We start from the raw sequence: 26,666 nt of genomic DNA, 5'->3' as shown, positions 1-26,666 counted from the left end.
TCATTATTAATTCAGCATCCAATATGTCTCTGACTTTTTGTTTGTCTGTGATTCCTCATGCTCCAAAGCTGTGATTCTGTACCACTTCTTTAACCAAGAAACATTTATAGGTAAAAAACAACTCAGCTTACAAGGCCATGTACTGGGACACTGCTATAGGATTTGGTGGAGGGCTTGCCCTTTATTCCTTCTTTTATTTACCAAACCCATAGCTGTCTGTCCCAGGGCACAGATTTTTGATGCTCATTCTTTCTTAGTTAAAAATTGTACTTATTGCCGAAATGAATTACCATCTTTCTCTGAGAATGCTTTCAAATATCCTATTTCTCCAGACGAATGAGGAAAAGTGGAGACTATGGCAGGTATTTAAGATATTTTGAGAAAGATTTAAGGGAGTATGAGATTGAGGGATTTTTTTTCAAAGTCCCTTCCTATAATTTTGCCCACTTACTTAGCTAGTATTCATCAGGTGCCTGTTATGTCTCAGCATAGATGATAGGAAGGATATTCCCTGTAAGATGTTAAGTGTTACTCATTTATACTCTATTAAATAGAAACTCTGTACTTTTTTTCATCTATGATGTGTGATCCAACATCATGATAAAGGCTTTAATTTTGGTTGTTCGTTTCCCTTACAGCATTGATGAGTCCCATCACTCAGGGCGCATCTAATGGTAAGAAGCAAGGAACATAATCAGGGGGATATGCACTCAACTAGTATTTATTGAGCAACTTCTATATATATAGAAGTACTATATACTTCTATATATAGAGAGGAACTATATATAAATTTTCAAGTTTTGAGTAGTTTGTTTTCTGACAATGACAATCAGTCGAAGATAGAAGAGCGTGGGGGCAGTTTTAAAATTGAGCACAAAATGTATTTTTGTTCAGAAGGAAAGAAGGAGGGTGTGGGAAGAAGGCGGACAAAGCAAGTTAAGACCAGATTCCCGACTGGGAGAAATTCAGTGCCCACCAAAGGAATGTCCACTTAAACAAGAACAGAGGACCAGCTACCTGCGGGAGGATGCAAAAGGTGACTTGTGCCTAAGGTTCGCCTGTTGTGCCACAAACCGCACAGGGTGGCTAACACGACCTGCCATGTTGGGGACAGCCTGCCGGCTGGGGCGCAGCTGACAGCCCGCGCCCCGCGCGCCTGAGCCGGCAGCCGCCCCAACCTGCGGCTTGGCGCCGGAGCCCCGCCTCCCCGGGCGCGCGGGCCAATGGGCTGGGCCTCAGGGGGCGGGCCGCGGCCGGGCGGGAGGCGCGAGGCGCGAGGCCTGGGGGCGGGGCGGCCCGAGCGGCGCGGTGGTGGCCGTAGCTCCTGGGGCGGCGGCGGCGGCGGCGGCGGCTTGGCCGGGCGTCCGCGGGCCGTGGGGGATGGGGGCGGCGAGCTCCAGCCCTCGGCGGAGGCGGCGGCGGCCGTGAGTGTTGGGCGGGCGTCCGCGTCCAGGACGCGGGATGGAGCGCCGCGGTGAGTGTGGGGCGGCGGCGCTCGCTCCGGCCGCGGCGGCCAGGGCTCCGGGCTGGGGTCGTCGGCGGTGCTGCCGGCCAGTTGCGGTCCAGGGTGTGAGCGGCCCACGCGGCGGCCCCCGAGCTGAGGCGGCTGAGGGCTGCGCGGGAGGCCGGGCGCGTGTCCTCCGTGCTCCTGTCCTCCCGAAGGGGTCCGACGGGGCGAGCGGGGCGCGGCGGGAGCGGAGGAACCGGGAAGGGCGCGAGCAGTCGTTGCGCGGGCACTCCGTACCCCGGATGGGTATCTTGAATTAGGCGACGCCGCACGGCTGCGGAGGAGAGGCTCGCCGGGCTTCCATCCCATTTCTGGTGCCCCTGAGCGTCCTGCAGCCCCTCTCCCTTTTCTGGCCACACGCCCTCATCGCTTCCGTGCGCAATTCAGGAGTTCCTTCACCCTTACTCCGTTGGGACTTCACTGGGACTTCACGTTCGTCTTCGACACTTGGGATCTTTTTGGCAGTTTGATGGCATTTGCTGAAATTTCAGTCTGACAAATGGAAACGATGAGATAAAATAACAGACATCTCGTATTCTATATCCGCCGTTTCTTATCACACTTCACCTAACCTAGGCCCAGGCTGTTTATTATTTGGAGAGGCAGAGAAAGAACGGAATGTAGAAAAACACTCTCCCTTTCTGAGTGCCCCTACTTGTGCGTATCTGTCACTGTCTTCACACCACTCCCCTCCACTCTCCCTTCTCCCCACTCCTCTCTTTTCCCAGAGTAACTGTCCCTTCACCATCACCTCCATCCACCTTTTCCCAAGCCTTGGCTCTAGGACAAGTCCTGTGCTTTGCAAAATGGAATTGACAGGCGGGGGCTTGCAGCTACCTAATAGGAGAACGTATCCCTGTGAGTTTGTTTCCCTGGATGTCCCAGGACCCTGTGATCAAAACTTGGTGCTTGGGGGCGGCCTTCCTTCGACCTGAAGAGTAGCCAGGGACCTTCCTTGTCTTTGAAACCCTCTGACATGTCCAGGGTCTATCTCGCCTTTTCACCACCGCTCCTCTTTCCAGACAAGGGTGAGGTGTTTTTTATTTGTTTTTGTTTTTTGTTTTGATCACTGTTTTCACTACCACCCCTCCATACATTGGGATTTTTGAATTTTTTGACGTTCTTCTGTCTTCTAATGTTGGATCTTCCCAGAGTGTGTGTGATTTTGTGTTTTTTTTATTTATTTATTTTTTATTTTTTTACCTTTTGGGAGTGTGAAGAAGTGTTTTGTGAAAGTTTCAAGACTGTGATAGAGCCAAAATTGCCAAGGAGCTTTTTGTTCCTCATTTCTTTTTTCCTTTTCTCATCTTTGATTGGGAATTAGCTTTGCCCCTTTATTCAGTTTGGGAAAGGGATAGCTTCTTCAAGAAAAAGAATTCACCAGTAAAGAAGTCAGAACAAATTATGAGAGTCCTGGAGATTTAGATTCCTTTCTTCAGAGGTTTCTTTAGGCAGTTTGCCAGAAATGCGTAATTAGAAATGCTTCCTGATTGTAGGAAGGGTGCAAGTGAGGAGCATTGAGCTTAACTTCTGCTAGCTTTATAGTACAAATAGCTCTGGTCTCCGGATTCTAAGAAGGGTTTGAGAGTGAACTTGAAGGAAAGTAAGGTAGGCCTGGGTAGAAAATGTTTTAGTCCCCAAATTGGTAGGAAATAGAACTTTGGCTGAGATGAAGAAAGCACTGTCAGCAAATCTGTGGTGGCTGGTCAATTCCCACTCTGCCCACCTGCCTAAAATAGAACATCCTCCTAAATTATCGAGCCTTGGCTTCCCAGCTGCAGAAGCCCTTGACCTAGGAATGTGAGCTTCTACAACCACTGCTGTTGGTCTCAGGAGTGAGCACTATGTTGAACAAAGCTCACACCCAGAAGGCCCCCCTGGAAGGATTTGTAATCCTGTGCCATTGATGATTCATTCAGTATTCACCCAGAAACTTTAGTTTCATCCCACTCTATGTTAGACAGAGTCCTGTGGATCCTTTCAGTCTATTGGGTAGAAGTAGGTAATTTCAAATAAACAGGGCCCAACGCATAATATATTGGGTTACCCAAGAAAGTATATTGAATGTCCCATAGGAAAATAGAAGAATGATTTGTTTTCAGTGGCTTCTTGGAAGAAACAATGTTTTGTGTGAGATTGAAATTAAGAGAATTATTTTAATAAGCACAGGCAGAAAGGCCCTTCTGAAGAGAATTGTTGGTTATCTCTATGCTTACCAGGATGCCACTGATTCTGCTATTTATTTATTTATTTTAGAGACAGCATGAGCAGGGGAGAGGGGCAGAGGGGGAGGGAGGGAGGGAGAGAGAGAGAGAGAGAAAAAGAGAGAGAGAGAGAGAGAGAGAGAATCTCAAGCAAGACCCATGCTCAGCACAGAGCCTGACATGGGGCTCAATCCCACAACCCTGGGATCATGACCTGAGCTGAAATCAAGAGCCAGATGCTCACCTGACTCAGCCACTGAAGTGCCCCCAATACGTAAGGACACATTCATGTGTAAAGAGACAAGGAAAGTTTAAAACAAAAGTCAGGAACTAGGATTTTTATGGAGCGTTTGCCCTTTCTTTATTATTACTCTGATTAAGCAAAAGAGCCATTTGATTATACTGCCTCCCTAGATAAGAATTTTTCTTAGAAAATGTTTCATACTTGCATTGAGAAAGTTTTCGAATACCATAGTCTTCCCTTTTAAGGAAGAAGATGGAAAACATATTGAAAAGTGCTAAGAAAGGGGAGTAAGTTGAGTTTGAGGGACTATTCAAATGTAACATTCTATAATTTTATAATTTATTTACCTAATATTTCCATTAAGCACTAGCATGCTGTTAGGTTTTTATACACTTTGAGTTTTGACAAATGCGTACATTATGTGTTCACCTCCATAATCGAGATATTAGAATATTTCAATCACTCCAAAAAGTGATGAGTGCCCTCATGCTCATTTGGAACTCCCCTGCATCCCCCACCATACCACAACCTCTGTCCCCAGGCATCAGATGATTAGGTTCATCTTTCCTAGACTTCATGCAAATGGAATTATATCGTATATATTCTTTTGTGCCTGACTTCTTTCATTTAGTATGCTTTTGAGCTTCATCCATGGTTTTTGTTGTATCATGGATAACTATGGTTAAGTAGTATTCCCTTGTAAGGCTGTAACACAATTTGTTTATTCATTCATCTGTTGATGGACATTTGATTTTTCTCCAGTTTTTGACTATCGTGAAAAAAGTTGCTATGTACTGTGTACAGGTTGTTGGATGAATGTATGTTTTCACTTCTGCTGAGTTGTATGCTAAACGTATGTGTAACTGCATAAGAAACTGCCACCCTGTTTTCCAAAGTGGTACCTGATATAGCAGCAATGTGTGAGAGTTTTAGTTGTTCCACATCCTACCCCAAATTTTGTATTTCAACCTAACTAAAATGAAGAATTCTAGTAGATATTTAGTGGTATCTCATTGTGGTTTAAATTTGCATTTCCCTGATACTAATGATGTTGAACACTATTTCATGTGCTTATTGCCCATTTGTGTGCCACTTTTTGCAGTTTCTGTTCAAATATTTCACTCATTAATTTATTGGGTTGTTTCTTATTGAGTTGTAACAGTTCTTGATATGATTTGGATATAATTCTTTTGTCAGATATTTTTTCCCAGTTTTTGGCTGTCTTTCATTTCATAAGTTGCTTTTCAAAGACCAGAAGTTTTAAATTTTCCTGAAGTCCAATTTACCAGTGTTTTCTTTTGTGGTTCTTGCTTTTTGTGTCTGTTTGAGAAATTGTTCCCTAGGTTTTCTCTCATGTTTTCTTTAAAAGAGGGATCCTCAATTGTTTTCTGAAAAGACTAGATTATAAATATTTTATGCTTATAGACTATAGCACCTCAACTATTCAACTGTTGTTTTAGTTCAAAAGCATTTATTGACAATATGTAAACAATTAGGAATGGCTGTCTTCCCCCAAAACTTTTATTTATAAAAACAGGCAGCTGCCTGCCCTCTCTGAATCCTGAATTTAAAAGGCTGATAGATTTAGGTTATACGTTTAGGTCTATGATACATGTTGAGTTTAATTTCAGGTGTGCTGTAAAATAAGGGTCCAGGATCATTTGTTTTTCATGTGAAGATCAAGTTATTTCAGCACCATTTATTGAAAAGACCATCTTTTCCTCCAGTGAATTCCTTTGACACCTCTTGAAAATCATTTGACTATATATATATGGTTCTATTTCTGGACTCTATTCTATTGGTCTATGTCTTATTGTGTCGTGCTGTCTTGACTACTGTAGGTCCATAGTTAAGTCTTGAAATCAGGCAGTATAAGTCTTCCAACTTGTTCTTTTTCAAAGTTGTTTTGGCTGTTGCAGTTTTTTTATTCTTATACATTTTAGACCCAGTCTGTCAATTTCTACAAAAAAACCCCAGGGAGAATATTGTTTGGGATTGCTTGAAACTGTAGATCAATTTGAGAGATATTAAAGTCGCGGGGCGCCTGGGTGGCGCAGTCGGTTAAGCGTCCGACTTCAACCAGGTCACGATCTCGCGGTCCGTGAGTTCGAGCCCCGCGTCAGGCTCTGGGCTGATGGCTCAGAGCCTGGAGCCTGTTTCCGATTCTGTGTCTCCCTCTCTCTCTGCCCCTCCCCCGTTCATGCTCTGTCTCTGTCCCAAAAATAAATAAACGTTGAAAAAAAAATTAAAAAAAAAAAAAAAAAGTCTTAACAGTAGAGAGCCTTCCAATCCATGAACATGGTATACTTGTTCATTTAATTTCTTGTTAAGTAAATTTATTTTAATTTAACTTGTTTCTTTAATGTCTTGCATTACTGTTGGGTAGTTTTAAATTTAGGATCCTGCATGCATTTCGTTAAATTTATTCCTTAAAAATCTTGTTTTTTGATGCTATTGTAAATGGTATGAGTTTCTAAAATTTTATTGTCCAATTGTTTGTTTCTAGTATATAGAAGTAAAATTGATTAAAGTATATTGACTTTATATTCTGTGACCCTATAATATTCATTTATTAGGTGTAGTGTTTTTTTTTTTTTTTTATAGGTTCCTTAGGATTTTCTAGGTACACAAACATGTCAACTTAGAATAAAGTGTTTTACTTTTTCCTTTTCAATCTCAGTGTGTTTTCTGTTTTTCCCCCCTTTTTTTAATGTTTATTTTTCAGAGAGAAAGAGAGATAGCACAAGCAGGGGAGGGGCAGAGAGAGAGAGAGGGGGGCAGAGGATCCAAAGTGGGCTCTGGTGCTGACAGTAGAGAGCCCGAAGGGGGACTTGAACTCACAAACCAGGAGATCATGAACTGAGCCACCCAGGTGCCCCTCAATGTGTTTTGTTTGTCTTGTTCTATTGTACTGGCTAACACCTTCAGTAACAATATTAATTCTTATCTTAAGCGGAAAACATGATCCCCTTCATCATTAACTATGATGTTAGCTATAGATTTTTTGTAGATGCCTTTTATCAGGTTGAAAAAATCATTTTCTATTCTTTGCTGACTGCTTTAATCATGAATAGATGTGGAATTTTGTCAGATGGTTTTTCTCTATTGAATATTAAAATAAACTTGCATTCCTGGGACAAACCCTTCTTGATCATAATGTATTATCCTTTTTCATATATTATTGGATTTGACTTGCTAATCCTGTGTTCAGAAATTTGGCCTAAAGTGTTCTTGTAATGTCTTTGATTTTGTTATCAGGGTAATGTTGATCTCATAAAATGAGTTAAGAAGTGCTCCTGCCTTCTCTATTTTCTGAGGGTTTTTGTAGGATTATTTTATCTGGTTCAACAGACTTCATCATGAGGCCATCTGAGTCTGCAGTTTTCTTTGTGAGACATTTCAAATTATGAATTCAATTTCTTTAATATATATAACACTATTCACATTTTCTATTTCTTGTGTTAGGTTTGGTCATTTGTGTCTTTCTAGGAATTTTCCCATTTCATCTGACTTGTTGAACTGGCAACTTGTTTGTAACATTCCTGTTACTCTTTAAATATTTGTAGGGTCTATACTGATGTTTCTTCTTAATTCATGGTATTAATAATTTGCATTTTCTCCCTTTATTTTTTAACTAGTCTAGCTAGACATTTATCTGTTTAATAGATCTTTTCAAAGAAGTAGTTTTCAGTTACATTGTTACAATGCTTTATTCTGTCTCCATCTAAAAATTAAAAATAACAATGCTGACTTTTTTGTCTGTTTTCTATATCATTGATTTCCACTCTTTGCATTATTTCTCTTCTCTTACTTAGTGTTTAATTTGCTCTTCATTTTCTAGCTTCTTAAAGTAGAACATTGATTTTAAGTGGATCATTGATTTTTAGAACTTTCTTTTTAAAAGCATCTAGAACTGTATATTTATCTAACTGCTGCTTTCACTGTGTAACTTACACATTTTGAAATGCTATGTTTCATTTTCATTCAGTTCAGCATACTATTATTTATTTTTTTTTTTTAATTTTTTTTTTTTTTTAACGTTTATTTATTTTTTTGGGACAGAGAGAGACAGAGCATGAACGGGGGAGGGGCAGAGAGAGAGGCAGACACAGAATCAGAAACAGGCTCCAGGCTCTGAGCCATCAGCCCAGAGGCCGACGCGGGGCTCGAACTCACGGACCGCGAGATCGTGACCTGGTTGAAGTCGGCCGCTTAACCGACTGCGCCACCCAGGCGCCCCCAGAATACTATTATTTAAAGATGTATTTTATAATTTCCAAGTATTGGGGGGTTTTCCAATTATTTTACTGTTACTCCAAATTTAATTTTGTTTGGGTCAGAGAACATACACTATGTTTTCTTTTTCTTTTTAAGTTTACTTATTTATTTTTGAAAGAGAGAGAAAGCAGGGGAAGGGCAAAGAGAGAGGGAGACCGAGAATCAATCTCAGGCAGGCCCTGTACTGACAGTGCAAACTTGCAAGCTGTGAGATCATGACCTGAGCCAAAACCAGGAGTTGGATGCTTAACCGACTGAGCCATCTGGGTGCCCCTACACTATATGTTTTCATTTTCTCTTAAATGTATTGGAACTTGTTGAATGGCCCATATATGGTCTATCTTCGTGAATATTTCATGTACATTTGATTAGAACGTGTACTCTGCTGTTGTTGGGTGGAGTTTTATATAAATATCTATCAGGTCAAGTTGGTAGATAGTATTGTTCAAATTTTCTATATCCTTACAGATTTTCTGTTGTTTATCGATTAATGAGAGGGGATTTAAATCTTAACTATCATTGGGATTTGTCTGTTTTTCCTTACATTTCTGCCAGTTTTTGTCTCATATATTCTGGAGGGTTTTTTAGATGCATGTATTTGTAGGATTGTCTTTATGATGAATTGACTCATTTATCATTATGATACTCTATCCCTGGAAAACCTCCTTGTCTGATGTAATTGAGTTACTTCTGCTTTCTTATGATTTGTATTTTAATGGTATATCTATTTCTTTTGTTTTGCTTTCAATCTATCTCAGTCTTTATATTTCAAGTCTGTTTCTTATAGACAGTATGTAGTTGAGTTTTACTTTTCAATTTGATAATTTCTGCCTTTTTGTGGGGGTGTTTAGAGTATTTATATCTAGTGTAATTATTGATATGATTGGGTTTAGGTCTGTCATCTTGCTATTTGTTTTTAATTTGTCTCATCTGCTTTTTTTTCTCTCTCTCATTTTATTCTTGTTCTGCCTTCTTTTGGATTAATTCCTTAAAATTCCATTTATGTCTTCTATTGGCTTCCTAAATATATCTCTGAAGATTTTAATAAACATTTTTTTCCTGTTACGGTTTTTCTAATTATTATTATTATATACCTTTAAATGATATTATGCTACTTTACATATAATGTAAGAACCTTATTGTATAGTTTCATTTCCCTCCTTTCTTACTTTGTGTTATTGTTGTACGTTTTACTTCTGTATGTTGTGAATGCCACGACACATTGTTATTACTTTTGTTTTAAATATTAATTTTTTTAATTTACCAAATGAGGCTTGTTTTGAAGCTTTTTTGGGGGTTAATCTAGAATACCATTTTTGTTAGGTCTGGGTTAGATACACTACTAACACGTGCCATTCAGTGTTCATCAGGTCTCTCAGCACTGGCTGGTGAATACTCAGAGGTCTTCCAACCCAGTGGAAACCCTGGGAATTGTTCAGTTACAGCTCCCTGGAAATTTTTTGTCTATCCTTGTGGGGTTTCACCCATACAGTGCAACTTTGTATTCAGCAAGAGACTTCAGCAAGAATTGCCTGTGCAAATTTCTGGAGCTCTTCCTTTGCCTACCTCCTTCCTCTTTGGTACTCTGTCCTAAAGATTCCAGCTGCCCCAGTTTGCTCTGCTTGTCTTTCCATTTCCTGTGCCATGGTCTAGAATGTGTCTCCAGGCAGAAAGTTGCAGCAGTTGAAGGCCTACGTCATTTGTTTGGGACCCCGTATCTCAAGGATCACAGTTCTATGCTGTCTATAGTCCAGTTCTGAAAAGGATATAAGTGAAAGGATAAGTCTTGTCTCATTTATTCCTGTACTTGATATATATAAAATTTTAAGTCTTTTTTAATGTAGAGATTTTCTTTCCATCTTTTTCCTTGCAATTTGCTTTTTAAGAAATTGTGTTATTTGCTTTATAAAATGACCCACAGTCTAGATTTTGCTGGGTGCATCCTGTGATACAATTTAACATGTTCCTCTGTTTTCTATATTGCTTATAAAGTAGTAATTAGGCCTGTGCAAAGTTTTTCAACCTTGACATTATTTCTCAAACATGATACTATTTGTACCTGACAATTCTGTTAGGAGTGGGGGGGGGGGGTATAAGAATTGGGGGGTGCTCTTCTGTGCAAGTAGGCTGTTTAGCAGCATCCTTGTCTTCTACCCACTAGATGTCAGTACAACCTCCTCCCCAGTTGTGACAACCAAAAGTGTCTCCAGACATTGTAAAATGTTTTTAGACCCATGTTCTGGTATGAAAAGTTGGCTACCTAAACCACAGAAATAACTTCAGGAATATGAAGACACATACCTAGCAAAAATAACAATGCTGACTATGTTAACACTGCAGAGGGCACATGAAAAAGATTTTAATAATATGCAAGTTGAGGCTTTATAGAATGGCTGACTCAAGAGCAGCATTATAGAGGATGCGAGTTTCTCTTTCAGAGGGAAAAAATACTAGAGACAATAATAATGTAAACTGGTAAAAACACAAGTAGTTTATTCCCAATTATGTATCTTCCATGTTTTTTCTGCAACTTGTTATACATTTTAAGATGTTGGACTTCAACAATAGATATACAGGTGGCTTTACTTTTTCTTTCTTTCTTTTTTAGCACTTTAGAATTTAATTATTAAATCAAGAATTTTGAACTTACAGAAAGATATTGTTTGTGTGATATAAAATTACTTAAAATGCAAGTTGGGGGAATTAATAAAATAACCCTTTTAATTTTAAGGTGAACTAACATTTTTACAAATGTTTCCAAATGTTATCATCCTTACTAAAGAATAGGGTGAAGAAGATGACAGATAATGTATTTTTAAAAAATTGTAAAAGGAGGATTAGGATTGAGAGACTTCTTAAAATTTCCCTTAGATAACCTTACTTATAATTTAACTGTCTAATATTCTTTTTTAAAATGTTTAGTTATTTTTGAGAGAGAGAGAGAGTGAGTAGGGGAGGGGCAGAGAGAGAGAGGGAGACACAGATCTGAAACAGGCTCCAGGCTCTGAGCGTCAGCACAGAGCCCGAGGTGGGACCCGAACTCACAAACAGTGAGATCATGACCTGAGACGAAGTCAGACGCTTTAACCTACTGAGCCACCCAGGCACCCCAACTTCAATGAATATTGAAGACTCAACTCTTCACCCTGGGTTCTTATATTTATCTTTTTCATGTAACAACATAGAGGCCTGCTTGGCTTCTCTTCCCTAGAACTATGAGAGGTATCCCTCTTCCCTTTCTCTATCAGGGGGTAGTTTGTCAATCTCTTTCTCTCTATCACCTCTTTTTCTCTCTCTTCTCTTCTTTATTCTGTCTCCATTTAAATTCTTCCTTTCCTTCCACTTGTCTCTGCATCTTTCTCTGTCTTCTTTTCCCCTCTGCCTTTCTCTCCTCTTCACAGTTGTTTTTCACCTCCTCACATCTTTGTCTCTCTTCACGTTTTCCTCTTTCTCCCTTCTCTGTGCTCCTTACTGTTTCTGTCATACCACCACCTCCTCCCCACACATCTTTTCTCCCCAACAGGACCTTATTCATGACATTGGCAGTGACATTGCAAATTCCACTTTAGTAAGGAACACATTCCTCCTTATTAAGGGTAATGGTGGATAAGATAGCACTCAGTAATTAATACAGTTTAAAATAGATGTAAGGGGATGTTTGAGGTTGCTGGAGTACCTCAGATTTCTTCCCCCAAGTCTTATGATTTAATCAGCATTGCACTGCTCCAGTCCCCTTTTGGCCTGGGGACTCCTGACCTCTCCTCCTACTAGTTGTTTCTTTTCACGGCATCATCAGTTTCTGTGGTGAGAGTCCATGGTGCAGTTTTCTTTTTAAGTGTTTTTATAAGGACAGTTTGGTTTTGACGAAACTCAGTATCCCTGGCATGTTTAGTACTGCTGTGTTTGGGGTCTTAAGGGGTAAATTTGTATAGGTTGAGTCTGAAAATCCAGTGTACAGCTGAAATAACCATGGAACTGAGCGTTTTCATATTTATCTTTTCCAGGTAGCATCTGAGGGGCCACATTTATTTCCCCAACATTGTTTTTTCCTGTAAAAGTTCAAAGATGCATCTCTTTGTCAATGAGTCACACTACTCCATGTGTTGGCTCTGTCATGCTCACTTCTTTTTTCTAAGTAGGTAGTCTCTCTTCCTTCTCTCTTTTATTTATCATTCTTATTTTCTCTGTCACCACCTTTTTCTGCCTTCCTTGGTTTCATCTCCCTATGTCTGTACCCCCATTTTCTTTCTACTTTTCCTCCTTACACCCTCCTTGTGTCCTTTTCTCCTTTCTCCCATGGTGATAATTTTTCTGTCTCCAGCACTACCCACAGTCGCCTGCCCCACATGTCCTGTGTTTCTCCATCAGTTCTTTCTAAATGTCCCAGTACTGAGACAAAGGACATTGCTTGTTTCAGTGTGTAGTAGGATATGGAAGCTTACCTGCTTTGGGCCCCTAATGCTTTCTGTAATTATTTTAATTTCCTCAGACATTTTTTCTCATTCCGAGTGAACTTTGAGATTGTAGTTTAAGAAAGTAATATAAGTCTAAGTGGAAAATATTTTTCCTCTATAGAGGGGATTTGGATCAGGCCTGCATTACACTTTACCTGTGTGGAGTCCTGTTTTTGTTTTCTTAAATGGTTTGGAGAGGGAGGAAGACGTACCTTAAAAGAAATGTAGATTGATCATCTGATAAGCTCCTTTTAACCAGATCTACTCTTCAGGTGACTTGTGCCTGAGGTTCGCCTGTTGTGCCACAAACCGCACAGGGTGGCTAACACGACCTGCCATGTTGGGGACAGCCTGCCGGCTGGGGCGCAGCTGACAGCCCGCGCCCCGCGCGCCTGAGCCGGCAGCCGCCCCAACCTGCGGCTGGGCGCCGGAGCCCCGCCTCCCCGGGCGCGCGGGCCAATGGGCTGGGCCTCAGGGGGCGGGCCGCGGAGGGGCGGGAGGCGCGAGGCGCGAGGCCTGGGGGCGGGGCGGCCCGAGCGGCGCGGTGGTGGCCGTAGCTCCTGGGGCGGCGGCGGCGGCGGCGGCGGCTTGGCCGGGCGTCCGCGGGCCGTGGGGGATGGGGGCGGCGAGCTCCAGCCCTCGGCGGAGGCGGCGGCGGCCGTGAGTGTTGGGCGGGCGTCCGCGTCCAGGACGCGGGATGGAGCGCCGCGGTGAGTGTGGGGCGGCGGCGCTCGCTCCGGCCGCGGCGGCCAGGGCTCCGGGCTGGGGTCGTCGGCGGTGCTGCCGGCCAGTTGCTGTCCAGGGTGTGAGCGGCCCACGCGGCGGCCCCCGAGCTGAGGCGGCTGAGGGCTGCGCGGGAGGCCGGGCGCGTGTCCTCCGTGCTCCTGTCCTCCCGGAGGGGTCCGACGGGGCGAGCGGGGCGCGGCGGGAGCGGTAGCCCAGAGCAGATGACGATTAAAATTAAAGCAGGCACATAGCACGTCCCACCGTGCACGTACTGTTAAGAATGCTCCACATTTTAACTTCTTTAAGCTCTGCGACAGCTCCATGATTGTTTTAACTCATTTTTTACGCGGAGAAAATGAGGTTAACCTGCCGGAGCACACAGGCTAGTAATTGTCAGAGTGTAGGTTTAAAGTATATGCTTTTGACCGCTAAGAGCCTGGTCTTGGCTCTGACCCGTCTCGCTCCCACCTGTCCTGACAGCAGCCCTCACTTCAGCTGGGTTCCATTCCTCAGCCATTTCAGGATTTCCGTGGTGCATTGTTCTCGTCTCGGTCTTTTGGGCTGAGGAGGGCTCTGTCGTTCTAAGGCCTCAGTGTCAATTGTTTTTCCCAATTCCGTTGTTTCGGGCTTGACTGTTGTTTTATTCTTGGTGGGTGAGCTCAGGAGCCCTAGCGACTGATGAGCCTTGTGTCTCCATGTTAATCTTTTCCTACTCTCCTTCTCAAGAAGGAATTGGCCTCACCTCATTTGGGAGGGCAGAACTGTTAGCTGCTAAGGTCAGGAGCTGAGCACCCCTTCCCCTTTCTCCAGCTGTCTCTGTGATGGCATCTCTTGTCCGTCTCTATCCATGTCCACTGCCCTTTTCGGTTGCTCCATTTCCCCACTCTGTATTTAAATATGGGGATGGGGAGCGGGCTCTTTGGCATTGAGTAGTTTTGGCTGGTCAAGAGAGAGCCATGCCTGCCAGGAATGCTAGACATTCTGGAGGCGTGGGAGGTTGGGCAGCTTCCTCTTTTTTAAACGTGCTAGGTTCTAACTGCACAGGAATGAAGTGTATGTGCATTGCATGCCTTTCTTTAGAAATTAGTTATTTGCATATTATTGATGAAACCTTTTGACATGGCCGTATGCTGTTTTTGTGGGGAGTACTGTACAAAAGTATAATCAAAAACCTCCAGAATGAATTTTTCTGATTTTTTACAAGAGTTTTTAAGTAGATTCTTACCAAATCAGAAATTGTGCTGAAATGGCAGATTTCTGAAATATCTGGCAATTTTTCCTGACGTAGGAATAGTAAAATGGGAGCTATTAAGTAGATATTTGGGGGCAGTTTTATACTTCTGTTAAACAGCCCAGTGCCTAAAATGAAAACACTTCTGTAATGATGTGTTCTTGGGAGGATGTACATGGGGCATAGGACATTTGATTAATAGAGGCTACTCAAGTCTTGGGAAAGTCACATTCCAGGGTACTGGGAAGTTAATGTTCACATTTCTAATGCATATATTACTTAGAATTGACAACATACAGAGAAAGTAGTTTTGCATAGTAATATTTTGTTTGCTACAAAGTTCTTTGCTAAGTGATTAAAACACGTTGTAAATGTTGATGGTTTGAAGTTGGAAGAGATGCATGAGAATTAGAGTTTAACAAATATTTTGCTCAACAGTCTGTTTGCATAGTTCAAACTTCACTTGGAAGCCATTTAGTAGGTTTCCACGAAGTCAGTTAAGTGTCTGGAAATGTTTCCAGTGGTATATTTCTTGCTCGCAATCTACAGATATATTGTGGTAAAGCCCACATTTTGTTCATTACTTAAGTATGTTAAAAAAAACCCCACAATCTCCCACAATAAAGCACAGCTAGTCATAATGGCTAACAGTTTTTGAGTGTTCATGATGAATCAGGCACAGCATTAAGTGTTTTTTATATTATTACCTCATTTAATTAAATTGCCTCTTGCAGTATGTTATGTTAGTAACTACGTTTTATGTTACCACCAACTAGAGGGTATTCATTTTGGGACATAGGAAAGTAGTATGATCTCGGAAAGTGTATATCCTCCAAATGTTTTCACTGTCATAGTTCAATTTTATAAAAACTTGGATAGGGGCGCCTGGGTGGCGCAGTCGGTTAAGCGTCCGACTTCAGCCAGGTCACGATCTCGCGGTCGGTGAGTTCGAGCCCCGCGTCAGGCTCTGGGCTGATGGCTAGGAGCCTGGAGCCTGTTTCCGATTCTGTGTCTCCCTCTCTCTCTGCCCCTCCCCCGTTCATGCTCTGTCTCTCTCTGTCCCAAAATAAATAAAAAAACGTTGAAAAAAAAATTAAAAAAAAACAAAAACTTGGATAAACTTTGTTCATCTTTCCTTTTTTTTCAGTTTGAAGTATGAAAAATAGTAAAGTATATATAAGAAAGTTAGTACATTACTCACTATAATGCTGAATATAGGTAAAGTATAACTCTTTTTAGTTCCTTTGTCCCCCCCCCCCCCCATTTTGTTTGCTTATAGATTTTCTTAGTCTTGAGTATTGAAACACTTTTTACAACTTTGGGTTACTAACTTGACATAAGGGAAGATGGTGAAATAGGTAAATTGCTTAGATAGGTGAGTTGTTTTATTTGAAATTTATGATATATGTCTTTAATAAGTATCTTTTTACTAAACTAAAAGCTGTCAGAATTAATCAGAGTGACTTTAATAAGTAAGCTGCAAAAGTGATGTTAGGAGTTGTCTTCTCAATTAGTGATTTGTGAAAGCTTCCCACACAAGGTACTGTCCTGTTTTTAGTGTTGGTGGGAAGACATATATAATAATTGTACTAAAAAATTGTTCTAGGCTCATTTTAGAATTATCTACACATTTAAGGATTAATGTTAGGTAAGTTGGAACTAGCTTAAATGTAGAAATCACATTCTCAGAAATAATTTGAGATTAACAAAAATATTTAATAAAAGAACTTTAAAAGCTAAGAGAGGTAGGGAAACCTTATATAACCTTATATAAACCTCAACAGTAGAGAAAGAAGAGTAGAAGTCCAACTTTGATTCCAGTTTTGTGTGATCTTGCCTTTATTGGCTTTACATACTTGTTTTTTTCTTTTTTGAAATATACTGTTTTAGAGACAGATTTTTACAGATTTTACTGCAATAATCCAAAGTTAACCTTTTTTTTTCTGTAAAAATTAATTGCAACTTTACAAATTTATAAACCCAGTATTCATTCTGCAACATCATTTATTCTGCAAATAGTTTTGAGTAGATCATCCCTCCTATGCCAGGCACTGTGCTGTGAGCTGAGAACACATGGTTAGCAAACTGAATCCTTGATCCCTTGAGATTATAGTCTAGAGAGGAAAATATGAATAGTCTATTTGAACTTTGATAAGTGCAGTGATGAAAAGTGTAAGATGCTAGAATGCATTTAAGAGGAGATTCCATTCTGCTTTGGTGGTGGTATTTACAGGGGTATTGGTGGTCCAGGAAGATTTCTTTGAGGAAATGATCTTTGAGCTGAGGTCAGAATGAGTAAACAAAGGGGAAGGAGTACCCCAGGCAAATGGAAATGTATATAGACAGGATCCTGAGTCAAATAGTCAATGTTTTTCAGGTTGTAGGGTCATAACCCATTATGAGTATAAAACCAATTTGGTGGGCTGTAGCCACCATTTTAAAAAATGAAATGCGATAGCATAGAAAACATCTGAGTATATCACCTGGTTCCTTAGAATATGTTTTATGCATTCCAACACACATACCGCACAGAAACATTCACAAAATTTACCTAGTATGATAGTATAGATAGAAGTAGATAGATTAAAGATACTGTAGATGAGGAAGGAAAAAATTTAGAGAATTGGGTGAGGTATAGGAAAGAATAAGTGATTCAATAATAAATCTTACACATGACCTGGAAGTGAATATTACATAAAACTTCCCACTGTAAGTTTCACAGAGTCCTTAGTAATTCTACCATTCTGAAAGTAATAAAATATTGAAGACAAAATATTTGTAAAATGCTTTAGTGATATGCTTGAACTAACATAATTTCTCCAGTAATTTCCTTTTTGATTGTAAGAAATGCAAACAAAATTAGGACTTTCAGTTCTGGAAAGGTAAAATGTGAGGATGAAGCAGAAACAAGCTAAGATTTTCTTGAGTTCCAACTATGTGCCAGGATTGTGTTTTAACATATGAGATCTTTTAATTTTGTGGTCACTTTTAATTCTCACACAGCCTGTAAGCAAATTGTATAGGTTGTATGTTTAGAAAGGATTCAGCCAGAAGTCAAGTCTAAATCTCATTTCAAAAGACTGTGTTTTTACTATACCATCCTGAAATTAACAAAAATATTGCTCTGATATTCATACATTTATTTGTTCAATCAATTAGGGTGTATCAGATTAGTAGACACCCTTAGAACTTGTTTTCAACAAAAAAATGTTCTTGCTGAAAATTGATAACCTCAAATCTGTGTGTGTGTGTGTGTGTGTGTGTGTGTGTCTGTGTGTATGTAAGCGTTATTACTGAAAAATAACTATGATTGAACTTCTTTTATGTGTCGTACACTTCTATACCATTGTATCTTTTAATGCTTACCATAATCTCACAATGTAGGTGTTGTTAGAATGTTATTCCCATTTTATTAATGAGCATACCAAAGTTAAGAGAGGATTAACAGTTTATCACGATACACATAGTAAGTGATGGGGAGGGGGTTTTGAAAACAGGTCTTTTCTTTTTTCAGAACTCATACTGCATCTTTATTTTTGAAGCTGATGTCATGGTGGTAGAATATTTTCTTCTACTAAATGACATTTCAGAATAACTTTTACAATTTAAAAAATTCTGTACCCTAGGAGTTAAGAGGAAGTTATTAAGAGAATGGATTTTGGCAACAAGACAAATCTGGGTTTTAAGTACCAGTTCATGATTTTTTAGCTGAGAACTGAGACAAATTATTTCACCTACAAAACTCAGGTTGCTTATTTGTGAAATGAAGAGAACAGTAGTTTGCACATCATAGAGTTGTCAAGATCAATGGCACTTAATAAATGGAAGCTGCTGCCATCAGTAGTACAGTGTTTGTTGTTGTTAATAGAATACTACTAATAGAATACTAGGTGGGCTATGGGCTATTTGTGAAAACCTAGTATAATGTTTCCCCTGGTTGATGTAGTTTTTGTGTTTCTCTCTTTTCTTTTTTTTCCCTTCTGCTTAAGGATTTCAGTTTTTCTGACTGTTCCGTGAAAGGATGATTGCTCACAAACAGAAAAAGACAAAGAAAAAACGTGTTTTGTCATCAGGCCAACTCTCTACCGATGTTACAGCTCCTGAAATGGGGCTCAAGTCCATAAGTTCCAATTCCATTTTTGATCCGGATTACATCAAGGAGTTGGTGAATGATATCAGGAAGTTCTCGCATATGTTACTATATTTGAAAGAAGCTATTCTTTCAGGTTTGTCAATTATTTTCTCTTAGCATTCTTACTGGATAGTTGGTAAAATTTTAAATGCCAGCCTAGTTTCAGATAAATGCTTACACAGTGGTAGGAACAGGGTATTCTGCTTTAGTTAATTAACAGCTTCTTCCCCAACAGATGTTTGGTGTTTGGTGTTACGATGTAAACTATTTTATTATTAGATATAGTATAATACATAATAGAAGCGTTGGTAGATGTGAGGAAATAATAATACAAAAACCAAAACTCAGTCTTTGCTTCTTAGCAGTTGGGCCCATTTGAACATGGAAAAATTTTAGATCATTGAAATTGTAACCTTCTTGTTAATGGTACCACGGTGCATTGATTGGTCTATAAAAAGCAAACTAATGTTTATAATTTACATTTTTGATACTTATACCTAGATTTAGTTTTCTATATTGTTCCTAAAACTTAATCTAGAATCTCTGCATTTGAGTGAATTTGTTCCTCAAAAATCACAATTCTGTTTTGCTGTTCTACATAACCTATTAAAAAAAATTTTTTTAATGTTTATTTATTTTTGAGAGAGAGAGACAGGGTGCAAGCAAGGGAGGGGCAGAGAGAGAGGGACACACAGAATCTGAAGCAGGTTCCAGGCTCTGAGCTGTCAGCACAGAGTCTGACACGGGGCTTGAACTCAAGAACGGTGAGATCATGACCTGAGCCGAAGTCAGAGGCTTAACGGACTAAGCCACCCAGGTGCTCCTCCCATATATAACCTATTATAGAATTAAGGGATAGTCACAGAATTTATTCTCTGTCTAGTTAGAAATGGACAATGAAGCCCAAGACTTGATTCTTCTAAAGAGTTACACACATCTGCATTCCCCAACTTGATCTTAGTCTCTAAGTCTTTTAACTTTTGATGCCTGTTTTATATTCATATTTGATGGCAGTGATAAAAAAGATACAGCCCCTATTCTTTTGTGATAAATAGTAGTTCATTTCCATATTCATAATGGTAGATCTGGATGTAGAGAATGAAGATACTAGTTTTATTTATATGAGACCTCCTTGGGCTTCATAGACATAAATGTTTAATAAATATTTTTTGTATATATGTTAAATATTCATTTTCTGATACATGTTCTAGAAATATCATAAAATCACATCTTGTACTAAGATGCTTTTAGTACAAATATGCTGCTTTTAAGAGTTTATTTCTAACCTAATTTTTCAATTTGAAATGCCCAAAATAACTGGACTTGAATTGTAGCCTCAAAATTTTAGTATTTGAATTTTCCTTAAAACAGTCACATAAATCATGTTTTTGAGACTATGTATAAATATATATATAAATAAATAAGTTGCCTATATTCTTGTTCATTTTAATAGCTTGATTTTCAAGTCTAATTATAGTTGATTCATTGGTAATAAAGTTTTAATTTATTGTGAAAAGGTATTTTAAATACTTTAAGCATTATACTGGGAACAAATTTCTGCCAAATGACACTATCTGCCATTTATTTTAAAAAGCCTAGCTTTAAATAAAGGCTTGTTCTTAATTGGGTTAATTGTTTTAAATTAGTTTTGAAAATTTTACAGTAAGAGTCGTTCTTTTTGATGTAAGTTCATTAACTGGGTTAGTTTTGAAAGTGAAATTTAAAATGATGTCTTGGTTGACAAATCATTTACCTCAATTTAGGGTAAAGTATGGTTTTCTTTAATGTATCAATTTAAGTAAATGTTCATTAATATAAATAAGATTCTTAGGTCTGATTTTTGTTTTTATTTGTGTTCTCAGGGGATTGATAGCATTTAAAAATCCTGATCTTGCATATTTATCTCTTCTCTCACAGATTTAAAATGATAGTAATTTAAAACAAATTGGACAACTCTTTAACTTCAGTTTTTTTAATGTGAGTTTTAATTTGTGAATAGACAATTCAGAGACTAGGAAGGAAGAGGATTGAAAGTTGATTCTAAGTGAAAAAGGAGAAAAATTTATAATATGGCAAAAGGAGGCTAACCCCTGAGATGAAAGGAGGCATATGGAAACAAAGTTTTTATGGACATTTAGTATTAACATTTTGTAAAGATACTATCTTTTTAATAAGAAAGCCAGTACTTCAAAATTTAAATACTTGATTTTATTGCTAATAATAAAAATGCTTGCCATTTATGGCTGGTAAATTAATTTTTAAAATGTAAAAACCATCTTTTGGATAACCAGCGCTGTCATTAGTGAGCTGTGGCCAGAGAATTTTCATTATTTACCTTGGATTGATTTTAATGTTTGGTTCTTCAATCAGAGTTAAAAGGATATGTGTATGCTATCTCAAAATAAACCTTGGATTTAACAAGAATTTATTTTCTGTCTTTGGATCCTTGTTATCAAGATCCAGAAATATACTAGTTTTGAGTCGATAGAAACTTTTTTTGTTTGTTTTTCTTAAACAAGGGACTATATATAAATATATAAATTCACCTCATTATATATAATAAGAATGCTACATAATAATATGTTTGTGTCTAATCTTGGTTATGATTTCTAGCTTGTTAGAGTATCAGACTATTCCTTAACAGAATTATTATAAGAATCACACAAGATATAATCTTCAGGAAAGCAGATAAAAAGTTTAAAATTCTGTAATTATTTAATATGGTGTTATTATATACCTTTACACTAGACATGGGCCATACTTTTGTCTTCTGGGTATTGAGAAATTTCCCTGGACTTCTGCTATTCTTTATTCCACCACAGTTGTAAACTGGTCAGACAGAGAGCTGTTTCACTGTTTTCCTTTTGGAGTGACAGAGCCTTGTCAGTGGCCTTGTCAATATTTTGTCTTTTGCCTCCTTAAGAGGAAGGATGCCAAATTATTGGCATTGTTACCCTTTAATTCATATCAATTGGCTGTTAAAATTGCTGAAAAGTTAGCTTTTAAGAATACAGAATGTAGGTATACAGTTAAATCACTTTTTGGTTTAATCTGAATACCATTTTCTTTATATACGTTACCTGTCATGAGGCAATGATATGCAAAATCAGTTGACTGTTGCTTCCGGTGTTCATATTTTTGAGGCTAGGCTTGGATTAACAGCTTTGTGATTGGTTTACAGCCACGTTTTCCTTTTTCTCAAACTAGTTCTAGAAATGATACTTAATTATATATGGTGCTTTACATTTTACAGGGAAACAGCATTTAATCACAGAGTTCCACAAAGGCAGGTGCCTTTTTTTTTTTTTTAAACGTAGTGATTTCCATTTTATTTCCATATTTACTAAGTCACAGGAAATTTTATTTTTATTATTTTTTAAATGTTTATTTTTGAGATAGAGAGAGAGAGCAAGCGCATGCATGAGTGGAGGAGGGGCAAAGAGAGAGGGAAAAAGAATCCCAAGCAAGCTTTGTACTATGAGAGCAGAGCCCGATGTGGTGCTCAATCCTATGAACCATGAGATCATGACAAGAGCTAAAATCAAGAGTGATGCTCAACAGACTGAGCAACCCAGGTGCCCCCAAAGACAGGTACTTTTAGCCCCATTTCACAGATGAGTTGTATGTATAACGTAGGTTGTGTGATTTCATCAACCTCTCATTGCTGATATATAGTGATTTCGTTTGGAATCTGGAGGTTATAAATGCAGAATGGTGTTTCTTTCCTTGGTGTCTCAACTGCTTCACATGGCAAGTACTTTAAAAATACCACTCAGTCTTCATTATTTCATCAACCAGTTCTGTTTTTAGTGGAGATTATCTAGACCTGCACTGTCCAATATGGTAATCTCTAGAAATGTGGCTGTTTAATTAACATAAATTCAGCTCCTCAGTTGCAGTACCCACATTTCAAGTGCTTATTAGCCACATGTGGCTAGTGGCTATCATCTTGGACAGTGGAAGATATAAATATTTACACTATTGAAGAAATTTCTATTGGATGGTGCTGGCATAGACATTTGATCTTTATCAATCTCAAAAACATTCAGATGAATTCTTGAACTGTAAATATTTTTTAATTCTATAGCATTAAAAGAAACCTAGAAAAAGTTATCAGAGCAAATTTAAGAAAATTTTACCTAGAAGTAGGAACTCTTAGTCTATTTGGAATCCTGTTAAGTTGCTTTTGAAGTATATAGCTTTCATGCCCTTCTTTGATTTGAACTAGCAGATCAGTTTCCAGCCCAATTATACAAATTGATAAAAATTGTCAGTAATTGATGGCAGAAGAGCTCCGGAAAGAGAATCACATTTTCTAGGTTCTAGGCCTTGTTCTGCTACTGACTAGTTTTAGAATATGGTTTAAGTCATTTAATGATTTAAGAATGAGGTGCTATACCAGATGCTATCAGTTTTATAATTCTGTGATTCCCAAAATTTGATTGGAGTTGGAGATTCTACATTGTTCTGAATATTGAAGAGTTCAGAGCTAGAGAAGACAGTTAAGTATATGTCTTTAAACTATATAATGCATTTTAGAGGACATCTGCCTCCCACCAGTCTATAGAATTTTTTAATTTTTATTTTTAAAAAAGTTTTTAAGTTTATTTATTTTGAGAGAGAGAGAGAGACACAGTGGGAGTGGGGGAGGGGCAGGGAGAGAGGGAGAGAGAGAATCCCACGCAGGCTTCATGCTGTCAGCACAGAGCCCAGTGCAAGGCTTGAACTCATGAACCGTGAGATCATGACCTGAGCCGAAACCAAGAGTCGGATGTTTAACCGACTGAGCTGCCAGGTGCCCCTATAGGATTTTTTAAAGGTGAATTTTATGATAACTATCTTAAGTGTGGTATTTGTGAAAATTTCCCAAGTGAGAATGTGAAACTCATATTGTTATAGTTGTTGAGGAACTGATGACAGAAATAAGCATCTACCAAAGAGCTCTGTGGTAATATGAAAGATAGGTATGCAGTTTGTTTTTGCTCTTTTTATTTACAAATAAAAATGGAGAGTTTAATGTGCGACATCAGAGGACTTTGAAAACACATACTTAGATAGGATGACTGATAGAGTTTGCTGCTTCTCTGACCACTGTTTATTTCCAGGAGGAGGTTATCCTCTTCTCTTATATAAGTCGCACATGTGGAATTTGAAGTTTTAGATTTCTATCCAGTGCTACTAAGGTGCAGTATGAATAATTACAAGGCCAAATTTTACATTTTATATTAAAATGCTGAATGCACTCTGTTATACATATACTGTCTGTGTTTATATTTAACACTGCAGATTAACATATGTGCTGTATAAACTACTTCAAGTTCACAGCTGTCCCCCTGAGGAATAATGTGTTCTGAATTCCAAAGAACAGATTCATAAGTGTTGTTCTAGTTCATAGAATAATCTTAAACTCTGTGGCATACCTCCTCATTTCCAGGTAAAACACCATTCAAGGAGGTTCAACAGTGATTTTGAAAGGTGCAAGGCTTTTTAATTAGATTAGAAAGAATAGTGCAAATTACTTAATTTTTCTGCACTCAGCACTTAGAAGGGTCCATTGCCACTGTAAAATATATTTTAAGGAAAATCAGTAGTTAGTCTAATACTTCTTACATCTTTATTATGTAACATTATTTTAAGAATGGATTTTAATAAAAGTTTACTGTTGTGACAATGGTGCCTTATTTTGTTTTGTCCTTTATTTTTTCAAATGTTTGTTTATTTTTGAGAGAGAGAGAGAGAGAGAGAGCAGGGGAGGGGCAGAGAGGGAGAGAGAGAATCACAAGCAGGCTCCCCTCTGTCAGTGCAGAGCCCAATGCAGGTCTTGAACTCACAAACTGTGAGATCTTGACCTGAGCCGAGATCAAGAGTCAGATGCTTAACTGAGCCACCCAGGCGCCCCTGTTTTGTTCTTTAAATAGGCTAGAAAGGAAGATAAAACTTTATCATCTGTTTCAAATAAAGTTCTCTAATTAAAAAAGAACTTTCTAATTTAAGGGTATATCACTTTTGTTTTATAAAAATATAACTGAATCTTATAAGTGATAACTTCTGATGAATTCTGTGTAGGTCCTGAATTTGGCAGAACTTGAGTCAGAAGAGTTATGTTAACTTTGTAAAGCAAATTTTTTTGAATAGGAGAAGTTAGATAAAAAGTTTAATGCTTGGGCACCTGGGTGGCTCAGGCTCAGTGGGTTAAGCGTCTGACTCTTGCTTTTGGCTCAGGTCATGATCTCACAGTTCGTGAGTTCAAGCCCTGCGTTGGGCTCTTTGCTGACAGCATGGAGCATGCTTGGGATTTTCTCCCTCTCTCTCTGCCCCTCCCCTGCTCGCTCACGCAGGGGAGCTCTCTCTCTCTCTCAAATAAACTTAAAAAATTAATGCCATTAACTAATACATTCAGTCGTGACAGGGAAGTTCTGCATAAATTTTCAGAGTTTCAATTGAAATCCTGTCTTGTTGATTAATTAAGATTTCCTCAGGTGAATATATAGGAGAATGTGTAAATTTATTTCAACAAATATCAATGAGTGTTAATTTTACCATTGATGAATATTTATATTTAACTTAATACTTAATATTTATATTAATATTTAACTTTCATCCTCTATATTGTGCCAGAAATTTTGTGAAATATTGAAAACATTAGGTTGCTAGTCTTAGATATGTCCTCCTACTGTGTTCTTTTAGAAGGAAACCTCTCCAGAAGTGATTTCTAATGGATAGCACTTAGGAGAAGTTCAGGTAAATGTTGATAGGTTATGACTTAGAAGTGAACATTTGAGGAATGAAGTGTGAAATATAGGTAGCTCATTCATGACACATGTACCAGCTCTTAGGAGACTGTTTTTTGCACTTGCCTAGAATGGTTTATATAATTTAACACCGTTTATAATAGTAACTGGCATATTTGATTAGAAGTTACAGACTGCAGATCACCTGTCATTAAGCTGTAACTTCTTTAATCATGTTAATGTATCCTAGTGATCAAGAGCACAATTCTAGAGGTGGAACACTGAGGTGGAATCCTCATTCTGACACTTGCTGGTTGTATATAGCCTTGAGCAAGTTACTTACCTTCTCAGTGCCTCAGTTTCTACATCTGTTGAAAGGAAATAATAGTACCTACATCAGTGAGATGTTGTGAACATTAGAGTTCATATTTGTAAAGCTCTTAGAATGAGTGTTTTTGAACGCCAGCTATTTATTTTATAATCCCCAAGTGGCTGGATAAAGAAAGCTGCTGTTCAGGCTTTGCTTTTATCATGTAAATTCAGAAGTCATTACAGCAAAAAAGGGGAGTTTCCTAGTGATATGTTCTGAAACTTATTTTCCTCCTTGTTTTCATTGCTTTCCCACAGAGGTTAAGCTGAATTAACAAGACTGGTTTTAAAAATTATTGTCAGTTTTTTTAAATCAAGGAAAACACCATGGTTTTTTCATTTATTTACTTAAGCATTTCCATGAAGTGTTTGCAATATAAACACTGTGGTATTGTGTTAATATATGAGAACCAAAAAATGGAGCTAGCTAATCTGTTTTCACTTGATAAGCTGAGTGAAGCCGAAAATAAGTGGCACAAATGAATGAAACGATAAATTAAAATTCAAATTACCATATTACAGGGATGGTAGATAAACAAGCAAACATTGGGATACAGGAGTTTTACTCTTCTAGATAACTAGTATTAAGATTTTGGCTGAATGTTATAATACTGCATATTGAATATCTTTGTAGTATAAATTTCATTACATTTACAATGTGGGCACTATAAAACTTAAAAATGGTCTTGTATTTAGTTATATGACTAAATTAAATACTATAACGTGATAAAAATAGAAATATAAAATATATCTTTAATAATAACTTTATTTCTAGTTAATTCATTAATTT

The 26,666-nt window shown here is 38.4% G+C and overlaps 2 protein-coding genes across 6 annotated transcripts in view; one reads left to right on the top strand and one right to left on the bottom strand.

Annotated features, from left to right (window-relative positions):
- Positions 1-705: 705 nt before the first annotated feature.
- Positions 706-14,433, bottom strand: LOC147578183 (uncharacterized). 2 transcript variants are annotated; one of them, XM_086717605.1, is made up of 2 exons: positions 12,900-14,433; positions 706-1,999 (listed from the first exon to the last, which is right to left on the bottom strand). In XM_086717605.1, exon 2 carries the CDS (start codon positions 1,814-1,816, stop codon positions 992-994), a length of 825 nt encoding a protein of 274 aa, XP_086573731.1. In that variant the 5' UTR covers positions 1,817-1,999; positions 12,900-14,433; the 3' UTR covers positions 706-991. The 2 variants fall into 2 exon arrangements, with proteins under 2 accessions (XP_086573731.1, XP_086573732.1); XM_086717606.1 differs by lacking the exon at positions 706-1,999 and adding an exon at positions 9,397-9,989.
- Positions 13,235-26,666, top strand: part of ARHGAP29 (Rho GTPase activating protein 29) — a 67,027-nt gene continuing 53,595 nt past the window's right edge. The window contains exons 1-3 of one of the 4 annotated variants that reach the window (XM_086717601.1): positions 13,281-13,397; positions 15,792-15,862; positions 18,634-18,870. In XM_086717601.1, coding sequence (XP_086573727.1) covers positions 18,666-18,870 — 205 coding nt within the window. In that variant the 5' untranslated portion in view covers positions 13,281-13,397; positions 15,792-15,862; positions 18,634-18,665. Of the gene's footprint in view, positions 13,398-15,791; positions 15,863-18,633; positions 18,871-26,666 lie in introns of all 4 variants that reach the window. The other 3 variants (XM_086717600.1, XM_086717602.1, XM_086717603.1) reach the window with 3 other exon arrangements.

Source organism: Puma concolor, chromosome C1, assembly GCF_028749965.1.
Source record: "Puma concolor isolate L17-30 chromosome C1, mPumCon1.1.hap2, whole genome shotgun sequence".
Taxonomy (NCBI): Eukaryota; Metazoa; Chordata; class Mammalia; order Carnivora; family Felidae; genus Puma; species Puma concolor.
Note: the sequence above shows the minus strand (reverse complement) of the source record. Positions and strands in the feature narration are given on the sequence as shown.